Source organism: Arachis hypogaea, chromosome 4, assembly GCF_003086295.3.
Source record: "Arachis hypogaea cultivar Tifrunner chromosome 4, arahy.Tifrunner.gnm2.J5K5, whole genome shotgun sequence".
NCBI classification, from domain to species: Eukaryota; Viridiplantae; Streptophyta; class Magnoliopsida; order Fabales; family Fabaceae; genus Arachis; species Arachis hypogaea.
In genome coordinates this window covers 1,721,820-1,735,408 of record NC_092039.1, presented here as the reverse complement: position 1 = coordinate 1,735,408, position 13,589 = coordinate 1,721,820, and the positions used below count along the sequence as shown (strand labels likewise).

At 35.3% G+C, this 13,589-nt stretch overlaps 2 protein-coding genes across 3 annotated transcripts; both read right to left on the bottom strand.

Annotated features, from left to right (window-relative positions):
• Positions 1–1,063: 1,063 nt before the first annotated feature.
• Positions 1,064–2,820, bottom strand: LOC140184516 (serine/threonine-protein phosphatase 7 long form homolog). The gene is made up of 4 exons (XM_072236281.1): positions 2,347–2,820; positions 2,120–2,286; positions 1,938–2,028; positions 1,064–1,740 (listed from the first exon to the last, which is right to left on the bottom strand). The coding sequence occupies exons 1-4, from the start codon at positions 2,818–2,820 to the stop codon at positions 1,339–1,341; spliced, it is 1,134 nt and encodes a 377-aa protein (XP_072092382.1). The 3' UTR covers positions 1,064–1,338.
• A 3,437-nt stretch (positions 2,821–6,257) lies between these two features.
• Positions 6,258–11,924, bottom strand: LOC112795651 (uncharacterized). Of its 2 annotated transcripts, XM_025837695.3 has the most exons (3): positions 11,101–11,918; positions 7,548–7,658; positions 6,258–7,467 (listed from the first exon to the last, which is right to left on the bottom strand). In XM_025837695.3, the coding sequence occupies exons 1-3, from the start codon at positions 11,600–11,602 to the stop codon at positions 6,587–6,589; spliced, it is 1,494 nt and encodes a 497-aa protein (XP_025693480.1). In that variant the 5' UTR covers positions 11,603–11,918; the 3' UTR covers positions 6,258–6,586. The 2 variants fall into 2 exon arrangements, with proteins under 2 accessions (XP_025693480.1, XP_025693482.1); XM_025837697.3 differs by lacking the exon at positions 7,548–7,658 and having other exon boundaries at positions 11,101–11,924.
• Between the last annotated feature and the right edge of the window lie 1,665 nt (positions 11,925–13,589).

Below are 13,589 nucleotides of genomic sequence, written 5' to 3'. Positions count from 1 at the left end.
TATATTAATTATATTCCCACAACTAAGGGATAAAATGAATTAGAGGAGATTTAGAAGATCCAAAATTTTGTATTATTATTAACGATAACATGGATGAATAGGAAAAAACGAGCAACTGGTTATTTTGTTGAGATTTTTCGATCTATATGCCATTGTTCGAGACAATTTTTGGAATCTTGTTCATGTTAGTGATGTTAGTACATCAACTTTAAAGAATGGATTAGTATCTACTTTTTCCAATCACAGTTTTCAAATTGAAAATATTTGAGGCTGATATACTAGTGCTAGTAGTATGCGAGGTGAATAGAATGAACTACTACCTATGATTTTCAATAATTATCTATAAACATATTATGTATATTATTTTGTTCACAGATTGTGGTTAGCACTAATTGCAAGGAGCAAACTAAATAGGGACTTCTTTTGAAGTTTCGATTGTAATATTATAGAGTGATGTACTAAATATTTTCAAAGATGTTGAGACACTTTTTAAATTAAGTCAAAGATTGAAAGAAAATAAAAAAAAACAAGAACTTATATTATCAATGGATTGACAAATTGATATAGATTATCTGTACTTTTCTAGTATCAACAACAATTACAAAAACTTACTCAGTAATGAAAATTATTAAAATAAAACTCTGAATAAAGATGAATAATAAATTTCTTGTAGGTGATTTAGTAATTTATATTGAGAAAGAGATTGTTTTTACTTTCTGTATGAATTCTATAATCGATGAATTTGAATATTAAAAAAAATGTCAATTTTTGGGGAAAAAAAAGTAATTGTAAGTTATATCCTTTAAAAATTATTTTTTTTAGTTCATTCTTTTACACTTTTCATTTGCATTTAATTATTTATCTTCAGCAAAAAAGAAACTGTGTTATATTGCTAGTACAATTCTTAATTCTATTATTTTAGGTTAGCTCTTATAATCCTTTGAAAAACTAAATGTATTATTGTTTAAGTAGACATTTTAGAATCTAGATATTTATTTTTATATGTTGTGACTTCTATTTTAGAAGACATATTATTAGCCCTATAGAAAACGAAACCACAAACAAAATAAATTTGATTTTTTTTAAATAAATAAAATAAATTTAAATGTTGTAGAAACACTGGAACTGTGAATCAAGTCATAAAACTTGTCATGATGTTGATACTCCACTTCCTCTTCCTCCTCCGACTCGACATCTAGATGCACTATCCGTCGGATAGTAGATCTTCTCCCTGAGATGCCTGACGCCTACGGTTTGGTGCATCCAGGGGGAGATGTAGAACATCCCTGTTGGGTCTAGGTGGAGCATCATTTGACAATTTTGTGAGTCTGGGATCGGCTAGGATGTCATCAACAGACAAGAATCGAACGCGACATCGTTCAAGCCACCAATTAAAATATACTCCTGTGTGAGACGATTAGGCTCAGGTGTGATTGTAATCATGTGACATGGCTGATGACGAGCTCTCCATCGATCGTACCACTCTCGAAGCACCTCAGGCCACCATACATCATCCCCTCGTGCCGTAGTAGATAAGTATTTGTCCACATTGACAGGATCCTCAGGAATCTGTTGGTCTGACCCGAACTGCCTTTTAACTCTGTCGACATGATGGAACTCGACAAAGTTAAAGCAAACTAGTGGCACAACCGCCCTCCATGTGTGGATCTCATGCCCACTCCTCAACCAGTCAGGACACAAAGCCTGCAACTCAGGTCGGTCATAGGGTGTCCATCGAAACTGAAAGACATTATATTTAGAAAGGTTAAGACATAATTCGTTAAAAGCATACCAATAACGGCTTTGGATCCTCTAAAGTTTAAATTTCACTTTAGAGAATAAAGTGTGATCTCTCACCATTGATTTCATAGGTGGGACCAAGAATAAATATGAAAGACCCAATAACATGCTTCCAACTAAAGTTGTTCATAATATACCTGATCAAAACACACGGTGTCCAACCTGTGTCGCCATCTCAGCAGCCTCCCCTCATGGTGGTCCCTGCTCTGCTGCCCTAGACCGACCAACCTAGTACATCACAAATTAACTTATGCATTAGTTAAGAAGATTATAAAAATTTAAAAGATAAAAAGCAAAGCACGATATTAACTATTTATACCATGCAGCTAAAGGGAACGTGGCTACATCTCTGTCGCTAGGTCCCCATTGAGGGAACCTGTGGTATATCCAAGATATCAAGAGCAGGATGCATCCGGCAATGTCCGTCACATTGCGGTGGGTCGCCCTACAAAGAGAATGGTACGTCCATGCAAGCACTGCCGATTCCTATGACATCTGTCGGCATCTATCGAAGTCTGCTAGCAATGGGAGCCACCGAATATGGACAAGATTGTTCGACTTGTCCGTCATCAAGTATCCCCCAATCAGCATTAAGATATAGCAACGCGCGTACTGCCGCAATGTGTCATCACCAGCCCCAGCAGGAATATTCTGCACCCTCTCTCTAAGCCATGCCAACTTGATGGCAAAGCCTTCCTTTCTCCCTTGTGACTGCATCGGAGGCCTAGCACCAAGCAAATCCTCTACCCACTGCCACGTCGAACACTGATGCCAAGTTTGGAAATCTCTCATGCACTCCACAACAGGCTCGCCATCAGTACATAAGCCGAGATGATATGCCACGTCTTGTAAAGTGATCGTGCACTCACCCCATGATAGATGAAATGTGTGTGTCTCCGGCCTCCATCTCTCAACAAATGCAGATATTAAGGTATTGTCAAAGATAAAGTCCTTAAGCTGGATAGCGTCCCCAAAACCAGCCTCCTTGAGAAATGGCAAAAGTACCTCTGGTGGAGACATAGTGTGACTACTCCGCCTAGGAAGTAATAGTCGATATCTCTATGGAAAAAGATTTAAAAAAATAAGATAAAAGAAAAACTAATACCATTAAACGCATAACCAATAAAAATAAAGAAATATGAGTATATTAATACAATATAAAACATATATATGAGAAAAGGTAAACGAAATAAGCATATTAAAAAGTTAAAAGGACAACAAATTTTAAAAAAATATATACTTGTTAACCAAAAAGTAAAAATGTCATGTTCAGTTTTTCCTTTAGGCTCATGTTCACAAAAAAAATCAGTTATCAAAACATGTTGCCGAAAAAGTAGATGTTCACAGAAAAAAAAAATGTTAAATTTTACCTAAAAACAAATTATTATACCTAACACTATCACTTTATCTAATTTCATTCAAACATATGAAACCCACGGATAGCAATGTATTATGTATGTGCTACATATATAGTACATCTAAACAAGTCAACAAATTCTAAATATTGCATCTAATGCATAAAAGTGTTCCTAACTAACCTAACCATAATTCTATACTAAACATAAGGTTTAATTTGAAATAATTCACTTTTTAATTGTAAAAAAATACAAAACATAAAATATAAACTAACCTCAAAGTCGAGTGCTCCAACAATGTGCCATTTCTTGTTCAGTCTATTAATATCTGAAGCGCATGCCATAATGTCTTAGATGAAACTCAAAGAAAGCATAAGAAAAGCCAAAACTACCACAAACAAAAAAATGATTACTTGTCTCCACTCTATCTCATCATCAGGCTGGCTATTTAGTCACAACACTTACTTATCTCGTTCGTTGTGACAACGAGAGAACATATATCTTATCGCCATAACAAATGATATAAGTAATATACAAAAAAATATAAATAAATTAAAAAATACATGATCAGATTTGCATATTGCAAGGCTATAAACAACCTTGGGAACCCAGTGTTACGTTCTGGCTTCAAGAGCTTCAAATAAGTTACCAAAAAGCTCTCTTTTACCAAGCAAAATAAAAAAGCAACCCAATTATCCAACCAACAATTTAACCAAACAACCTCCAAAAATTTACAACCAGCAAGTCAACCAGCAAAATCAACAAAATCCCAGTGCTGTAAAAAAATTTTCAAACATGTTGTCATCATCACTGTCTTTGTCTTTAATATTTACTGCATTGCACAGGCCATGATTGTCGTTGCTGACTTCAGTCCACACTACACCGGTCGTGGTAGCTGTTTGTTGCCTTCGGTTTTGAGAAGAAGAGTTCAGAGAAGATGAAGAAGAAGAAGAAGAATTCGGAGAAGAACATTGTTAGGAGGGAAGCAAAATCAAAGTGAAAGAGAAATCGGGAAGGAAAGAAGAGAAGAATCAAAGAGTGAACACGTCCTTCTTCTCTTTTTGATTTTTTAAAGACAAAATAGACTTGCACACTTTTTCCTTTCTATGTATTTTGTGTTTGTAGATCATAGTTGTCAAATGTAAACATATTTATAGTTGTTGGAATAGAACAACCATTTCTTTTACACAAGTTCCTGTTATTTCTTTTCATTCTCCTCATGTTCTGACAAATCCATTTCATTACTCTATACTTGTAACGACGATTGCACACTGATTATTCCGGATGAATTCCCAACGCTTTTCGTCGGCAAATTCTTGAAAAACTTGTCCGAACTTTCTTGCCTAATTTGATAAAATATAGGCACAACTTTTTTTTTTGGGGGGTTCCAATTGAACTACCAACATAACATCTGGTGACTCAAGTCCAACATACAATGTGAGTACAAGTGATGGGAGTTTGGTTGCAACGTTTTGTTTTATATTTTGTTAAAATTATTAATGCATGCAATCTTTTTCTGAGAAATTCTTGCATTGGCTGAGCATTCATATTTCATAAAACTTAGTCTCAACAACAAAAGAGTCACCAAAGGGGTGTTACCTATGCATCCAAAATACATGAACCTGAAATATGATGTTAACAATAATCACTTAACAGTATTTTCAGAATAAAAGGGCATTAAGCAACAAAAGGAGCACAATCCTATGCAGGGATGTCAGAGAGAAAAGAGAAGAGTGAGAACTTTTAGACCTTCCTCCAATACCTTCTTCTGATAACACAATTGCTATAGGATGACACTCAACACATCAATACCAGCATTCGTCACGTCAAAGAGAGTAGAAAGCTCAAAGGCTTCATGTTTGGAGCCTTCCAAACAAGATATAGTGGAAGCAATTTTGAAGAAAGCTTCACTAACTCTTCCATGTTTCTTGGGAGGGAAGGTTTGAGTATAACAGCTCTAGTTCTCTCAATCCAAGAACCTTTTGAACCCAAAATCAGAAAGATGCACAAGAACCTCAAGGACCTCTGCACTCAGAGTCGAATGAAGCTCCAAAAGATTAGGGGATGAAGAATATCCAGATGTCCAACCAAGCAACATAGGCACTCTGTCTATATTTTTCATTGATGGAAGAAGGAAGCAAGAAGCCATATGGGTAAATGCAAACATAGAAATAAATTCCAAATCTGGAGGATCCAAGAAGGATGCAAAGCTCTCTATGAGAAAAACTGCAATGATAAATAGATAAAGAAAGAAAGGAACTGTGTTCTCAAGCTTGCCAAGCTTTGTTTTCTATATGGTATATACAACAGGACAAAGGCGGGGAAAAAGAAAACAACTCCAGCTATATCATCTCTCACAACACTTCCGAAAACCATTTCATGGAGAAAAATAACCACAAATACTGAAATCTGAAGAATGTCAAACTGATACCAAAGAATCAGCAGCACAATTAGCTTCCTTAAAGAGATGTATTGAACATGAAACTACCAATTAGGATGCAATAAACCTTGCACGCAAGATGTCTCCAATGCATAAGGATGCTTAATATCAACTTCTTTATTGAAAACAACTGCATTCTTGCCTAATTAGAGATCAATATAACAAACTAATATGAAACAACTGCATTCTTGGTCCACAATGTTCTATACAAAAGAGGGGTATCAACACCTATCCTAAAGTATGTCCCGACCTCTAATACAAAGGCATTTTTCATCTATCAATGATAAATTCATTTCTTTTCTAAAGTTTCCTATAAAAACGCATTAGTTTAAACTCGACAAACCGCGAAAATCATTGTCCGACCTAGAATGATTCCGCAAGATGAAGCGACGAGGTACAAATTAATATAAGAAGTTATGTAAAAAATTCGTAAGACCGACCTCAAAAGTAAGGCGGCACAAAAACGAAATGCAAAAGTAACTTGGCAAAGTCCGACTAACCCGAAGTCGGAACTTACAAAAGGAAACGTGATATTCTTTACCGATCTTCATTTTTAACTTAGCAAAAAAACAGCGGTAAAAGTTGTCAAAACACGATCTTCAACTAAACAGCGGTAACAACTAAGAGCTATTCAACAAGAGACAAAGACCTAAAAGCATTACTAAAATGAAAAAAGATTCTTTAATAAAATTCTACAGCTTAATCACAACTAAAACAGAATAAAATTGTTTAAACAACTACGAGTTATTACAAAAGATGTTCATCCAAGACCCACATATCGGGCCACTCAAACTACGAAAATTAAGGAAAACTACAAAGGAGTGAGCTACTCTCCTGTAACAGCATCCTCAGCTCGGACGGAAGGAGTTGGGTCATACTAAAAAACTGGCACAGCAAGAATCGGACCAGTCAGAGAAGGGAGCTCGTCACTAACGACCTCATTCCCAGGAGGAACCTTGGGATTCTGCGATGTTTAACCGACATCTACCTCCTAAGTTTTCGGGTCAGGCAAGGGAACCTCCTCATCTTCCTCGGGAGCAAGGACAATCTTTCCGTCTACCACAATATTGTCCAGGCTGATCAGGGAAAGGTCCGCCTCGGGAGCAATGACACGGATCTGGGCCTTTAGATTTGCAAAGATTTCATCCATTCCCTCAGCCACAGATTCCTTGAGTTCTGCATATTTGTCCCGAGCCTTAGTCAGTTCATCCACAAGGTCGAGCCTCTCCCCAAAGATGCGGGTGTAGCTCTCCTCTGCTTCCTTTCTCAACTCGTCCGACATAGCCAAGGCCGCCTCCGCCTGTTTCGCCTTGGCCCGAGCTTTACCCAAGTCGGATAGCAACGAATCCCTCTCCTCCTCAAGCTCCCTTTTTGCCTCCTTCAAAGAAACCACCTCGGCCTGTGAAGCTACCAATGAACTATGGGTGGCATTAAGGGGAGTCTTCTCCAACTCCCTGGCCAAGGCTACACATATGCCTGCCATCCGAATTCCATCTCGGACCAGGAGCTGGAGATGGTTTTTGATGGACACATCATCCATACTAATGTGGCTATGTGGAAGAATGTGCTTTTCACTCCAAGCAAGCCCGTCAAAGCTCTGGTCGTATATACCCTCCAACTCAGCAAGAATCATTTCAGAGGAAGAAGGCGGAGGATGGGCCGTCAAACTGTCCAAAGTGGAAATAGGAGGAATTGGCTGGGACTCCAGGATGGGTATAACCTTTCGAGAGGCTGACGCGCCCGAGTCCGATTTCGAGGGTGAGGACAGGGTGGCAGTTTCACCACCTTCCTTTAATTGTATGCCCCGAGCCACATCGTTTTTCCTAGTGGCCCGAAGTATCTTCATGGCAACCGAGTTAGGAGTCATCCTTTCTGCAACACCCAAATAAAGACACATTAGTCATCAATACAACCTTACAACCAAATTTACAAGCAAAAGGAAAGAGGGCTACCTAGCTCGGACTGGAGTTGACTGTGATCTCCTAAAAAATTTTTGGTGTCCAAATAAGAAGCCCGGCCCCAACACTCATGGAACAGGCCAATTACGCTCTCCTCAAGCTCATCTAAATCATATACATTATACTTAACTATTATAAGTTTTTCTTCCCAGTACAAAGGAAAACGGGGTCCCCGTTCTCATCAAAGAAAGGTCAGACATTCTCAACGGCTCGGATTTTGAAAAAGTAATTTTTAAAATCGTGGAAGAATTTGTCAAAAATAGCAAAAACTTTCCTACCCTAAACAGCACGAAAAGAGAGCCATCCTATCTTTTTGGCACCGAAAGGTTTCGTTAGCACAAAAAGGTAGAAGAAGACTTTAAGGGAAGGTCAGACATTTAATTCCCGACAAAGAAGCTTGTATATTTTCAGAAAAAGCCACGAATTATGGTGTAGTTAGGTAGGAGCGACGTTGCAAGCCCAGAGGACATTAATTCCAAAACTGGAAAAAGGCAGCCTAAAGTCTAACTTGGTAAAAAAACAATCATACGGACAGGAGTAAGAACAATTATATCTACCTATCAAATCGGGGAAAACACACTCTTTACTCGAGATCAGCAACAATAATTTCATACTTTCTCTCATCTTCCCGGTTTTCACACAGCTTATGATGTCTATGAAACTGTTCAGCATACTCTCTATCAATTACAGGGACGGGAGTAAGAACAATTATATCTACCCAAGTCAGGTGAGATGAAACTTTGGTCGACATATTGTGGATTACAGATGGAGACATAAAGGCTATACCTACAAATACAACACACAGAAAAAATCGTCACAAGTCAGAAAGTCGGGTAAAGAAGCTGGGTCGTCATTAACAACACCAACAAATTAACTGCAGTTCTTACAAATCCTCATAAACACAGCAACTACCACCTATTATCATATACAGAAATGTCGTCATCTTCAACATGCAAAAACAACGCCATTTGGGGGGCAATACAACTATAATCCGTAGCAACAAATCTCAAACAGTAACAATTTCAATAGATTCAAGACACAACAAGTGAGCGACAGTAAAAAATAAATCATAAAGTCTCCATCACCAGCAACATCCTCCATCACAAACAACATCCTGAAAGTCACCAACATTTCAAATTACCATTCAAAGCATCATTACAAGAACTACCCAAAGCAATCGAAACAAAAAACAAGGAAAATGGGCAAAGCACCAACCTTGATGAAACGCGAAAATAGAAGGACACATCAATCAGCAAGAAACACGAACATTCCTCTCCGAAATGCAAGCGAAATTTTCAAAAAGATTCAAGATGGAGAAATCTTGAAACTGAGAAACAATTATGAAGAAAGAGCGAAGAAAGTGAGAAGGTGAATGAGCGTTTCGGAAATGGAAAAAGAAGGAAGAGGGAAGAGGTGAAGCTTATATAAGAGATAAGGGGCAAAAAAGACATCTTGCACCCCTCTTAATGCACCGCACAGATTCTCAGGAACTGCCGCATAATGTGTGCGACGTCACTAAAGTGGCAACATTTCAAAATTTTGAAACACGTCGAATACCTGACCTTATTAAGGCGGCGTACCCGACAAAGGAATCTTGAACCACAAATGTTTGAGCCCGATCTCATGAAAAACTCGGACTCAAGCAGGGGCACTGTTCATACCCTAGCTCTGTTGTCAGACCTATTAAGGATAAAGGCCCACCAAGGGTGACCTCTTCCACTTACTCGAATTTTTCAGAGGTCGGACGCAACAAGGAGGTCCAGCTTACTTATCTAAATAAATAACGACTTCCCCAAATCTCTCCTACTATCTCTACCTCATCTAGAAGATAGATCTCAACAAACTCCCACAATAAAGAGAACGGTTATCCACCAATCAAGGTGGAACTACTCTAAAAAAGTGGTTATCTATTCCACTATAAATACACTGACACCCCTCAAATATGTTCAAGTCCCAATCTACTAAAAACCTGCTTAAAACATTTGTTAACTTAAGCATCGGAGTCTCTTGCAGGTACCACCCCCAAACTCCTCATGAGGAACTCGGACAGCGCCACCTCGACACCAAAAACAAGTTGGTCGCTGCCACTAAAGGAGTTTGGACCTCACGTTCAGGCCCAAATCACCGTTTCAAATAACCCGAAACAAGTTGATAAGACCCAACGAAGAAGGCAAACAAATATTAAGTTAGGTTAATAGGAAACTATAGTCGTTGAGTCCAAGTAAAGTCCAAAATATATATTATAAGCACAAACATTGGAGTTCAGCTACAATGCTAAAACTAGTGTTTATCGTAATCTAATATTTTGCACAATATTCATTCCCTTGTAATATATATTGCTAGTATCACAAAATTATCGATAGGAAATACAATGCAAAAGCAAAGACAGAGAAATTCAACAAAACAAGGATAAATAAGAATTCCAAATGCACCCAGTTTTCCCCCACAATCTTGTCTAGCTATTAATGCAACATACAATCTGCTGTTAATGCACCCCCTTTCCTGTAATTCACTATAGCTGAATCCCTTTGATTTACAAATTCAGATTATTCAACAAGCAGCTTCAACAGTTGCTCATTTCTATTCCCAACTCTACCTTTGTCTATTCCTTCTTGTGTAAACAAGCCATGGCCCAGGAGGTGGTCTTTCCTTAAATGAGGCTTCATTTAATGCTTCATCTCTAATAAAATCTGCTTCAAACTAGTTCAATGCCATTATTAAAACATTTTTCTCAACTTATCACAGCTATGACCTAAACCCTGCCTTAATAAAACAGGTAACATACACTGATGCATAGGTACTTCAAAGTTGAAACCAGTTGCTATATCTGTATCACATTTGTGTCGTATCGGATAATTCAATAAATACTTTAAGATACTTTTATTTATATATTATTATGTTTCATAAGTCTTACACCTATATTTTATTATCTTCTACAATAATCAACCAAATAAATATGTCATAATGTGCTTATCTGTCTTCTTTTCTTTTCTTTTTATTTTTTTAGTTTTAATTTTAAACTTTTAAAGAAACTCAATTTGCTCCAGGAAGGCATAGCAAGGAGAATAGTACATGAATCCCAGCAACATAAATATGAACTCATGAGGGCCATTAACAACAAACAATACAAGCAGAATTAAACCATGAAAACCATCCCCAAAGAGTTATCCTCTAGTTATTCCCCTCAATGCTCATTAATTTTCCATTTTCATTGGCTTAATACACCTAAATGGGCTCCAAAACCGCATGAACAATGTGTTTATGATAATTTCTCTTTGTATGAATACTGAGGTTAGTATTCCATTCTTTAAGTCAACAATGTGTGTTTTATACTAGTTATTGAGCCTTATCATATCTTGTAAGTTATGAACAATGTCATGTTGTGGTATCCATTTCATTGAAAATGTCATGCTTCCGGTTATCTGGGAATCTAACCAAAGTATACAAATCCAAACAAACATGTCTATCTAGTTCAAATGTTTGAAAGTAAAATTCAAGCTCGATTCACAATTATACTATAAAAGAACCATGCATAGAGTTTCCATACCTGATTCACCATTGCAGTGTCCAATACCTTTCTTTCTTTTGAAAGGAGGAGAATCAGGAACAGCCATTTCATTCAAAACCCTTTCATCTTCATTGATTTTCTCTTTTTCCAATCTGTAGTTCGCATCCTTCAGTTTCTGAATGGTCTCCAAATTCTTCTTATTTTCATCCTCCAATTCACTGCATCTGATCCTAAGTTCAGCAATGGCATCGTTATCATCCAACCATTTTCTCTCCAAATTCTGATACTGTTGCTCTTTCTTCTTCAGTTGATCTTCGGTGTGAAGCCTCTGTAGCATCTCCAATTCATACTTCACAACGAGGGAATCAATCTCCGCTTTGTGTTTGGCATCTCTGGCCAACAAAACCTCTTCAACTTTATCACAGTTGGTGCGTAAATCCGAGAAGAGCTCCGAAATGCTCAGCTCGTTCAAGCTTCCATGGTTGCCAGAAGAAGCGGGGATCGGAGGTGAAGCAGGTTCGGTTTTAGGTCGCAAGTCCATGAGATTATAAGAAGACCCTAAAAATGCAAACTTTGAGAGGGGAAAATGTAAGAGTCGGTTTTGGCAAAGTTATTTGCCTTTGATGAAGCATAAAAATGCATATCCATGGAGAGGAGAGAGAGAGAAGCGGGAGAAGAAGGTGAAGGTGGGAGTGGAAAAACAAAGAATGACGGTGCGGAATGGCGTTGAAAAGATTGAGATGAGTAAAATTTGACCGTCAATGTGGAAGTGGAAAACGTAAGAATCACACAACCTGAGTCCTGATGTACTTGAACTTGATGTAGTCAATGTAGTCAAGTACCAACACCAATTCACCCCCCACGTTTCAACCCAAAAGAGTGCCTCCCAAGTATTTAGGGACAGAGAGTATAGAGAGCCAATGGAGTATCAGATGTTTATTATGTTGATATTCAGATAGTTATTTTGGATAGTATAAATATATTGTGTTTGAAAAATTAATAATATTTTATTTTAAATGTTTATTTTTTTATTTATATTAAACCAAATAAATAATATATTATACATATTGTATAAAATATAAATATTCCATTAACTCTCTAGCGAGATTCTGTAGGAATTTATATTTGGATAAAACAACGAGTGATCTTAGGGTTTTATTTTATTTAAATTATTTAAATATACTATTTGCAAAAATATATAATTTGCATTATATTTATCTAATTTAGATTTGTTAAATTTTAAATTTTTACGATAAAATATAATTTTTTATATTTGAATAATTTTTTATATTTTTTTAATCCCATCTGTAAAATAAATAGTGAGAGATCACATTTTATCCTCTAAAATTAAATTTAAAATTTAGAATATCTAAATCTATTCCAAATATAGTGTACTTGCCGTTTTTAACTTTATGTATTATATATCTCGCTCGAGATGTATTTTTAACTAACTTTTAAATATTATACCCAGAATATGAGATGCATGTACATATAAATAAATATACTATAAATTATACATTTTCGTAAATATTATATTTAAATAAAAAAATCCCGTGATCTCTTAGAGCGATTTTTTCTATAAAAAAAAGTTAACTATTTCCATAAACAAATTAATCCAACATCATATTTCAGCGATTCACTTTTTTTTTCTTTTTAAATTTTAACAAATTCGTCCAATAAAACAGCAAACTTCAAAAATTAGATAAAATTTGCTTAGTTTAGCAACAAACTTTAAGAGTTAGCTTGAGTTGAATAATTTAATTAAGTTTTTTAAAAAAAAAGTCTAAAATATAAGAACTTATATTAAAAGTAATTTATAAATAAATTATTTTATATTTAAATTTTTATTATAAAAATATTTATTTTAAAATTATTTTAATAAATAAAAATAATAAAATAATTTTTTTAAAAAAAGAGAAATAATTCTTTTATTTCTTAAAAAATTCTTAAATAATTTTTTGAGGAGTTAAAATATATTTAAAAAATAATACCAAATAATATTAATGTGATTTTTCACAAGTCAAAAGTCTAAAAAAATAGCTTTTGAAAATTTCTAAACGAACCCTAAGCAATGGCCTCTCTTCATTTCACTCGCCTGCATCCAAATTTTACTCTCAAAATTTATTCTTTTTTTCTCTTTTTCTGTGATTTCATCTCAGTAGACATCAAATTTTAAATAAGTTTTTAAAATTATTCTTTTTTTAATTATTTTTATTTATTTTTTATAATGTCATTTTATTTAAATATTTAGAATTGATATTTTGTAAAAATTAGGATTAAGTATTAATATAAAGATAATTATTTAGATAATGATAAAATAGATAATAGTTATAAAGTGTATTTACTTGAGATAATATGTTGTTTAATTTAGATTATATTATATTAGATAATTTTTAATATTAATGTATTTAAAGAACATTCAGATCAATATTTCATTTAAATTTGCTATGTATATTTATATGTTTTAATTGTTTTATTTTTATTTTTAGTTTATGTTAAATATGTTATAATAGTCTTGTCCCGTTTGT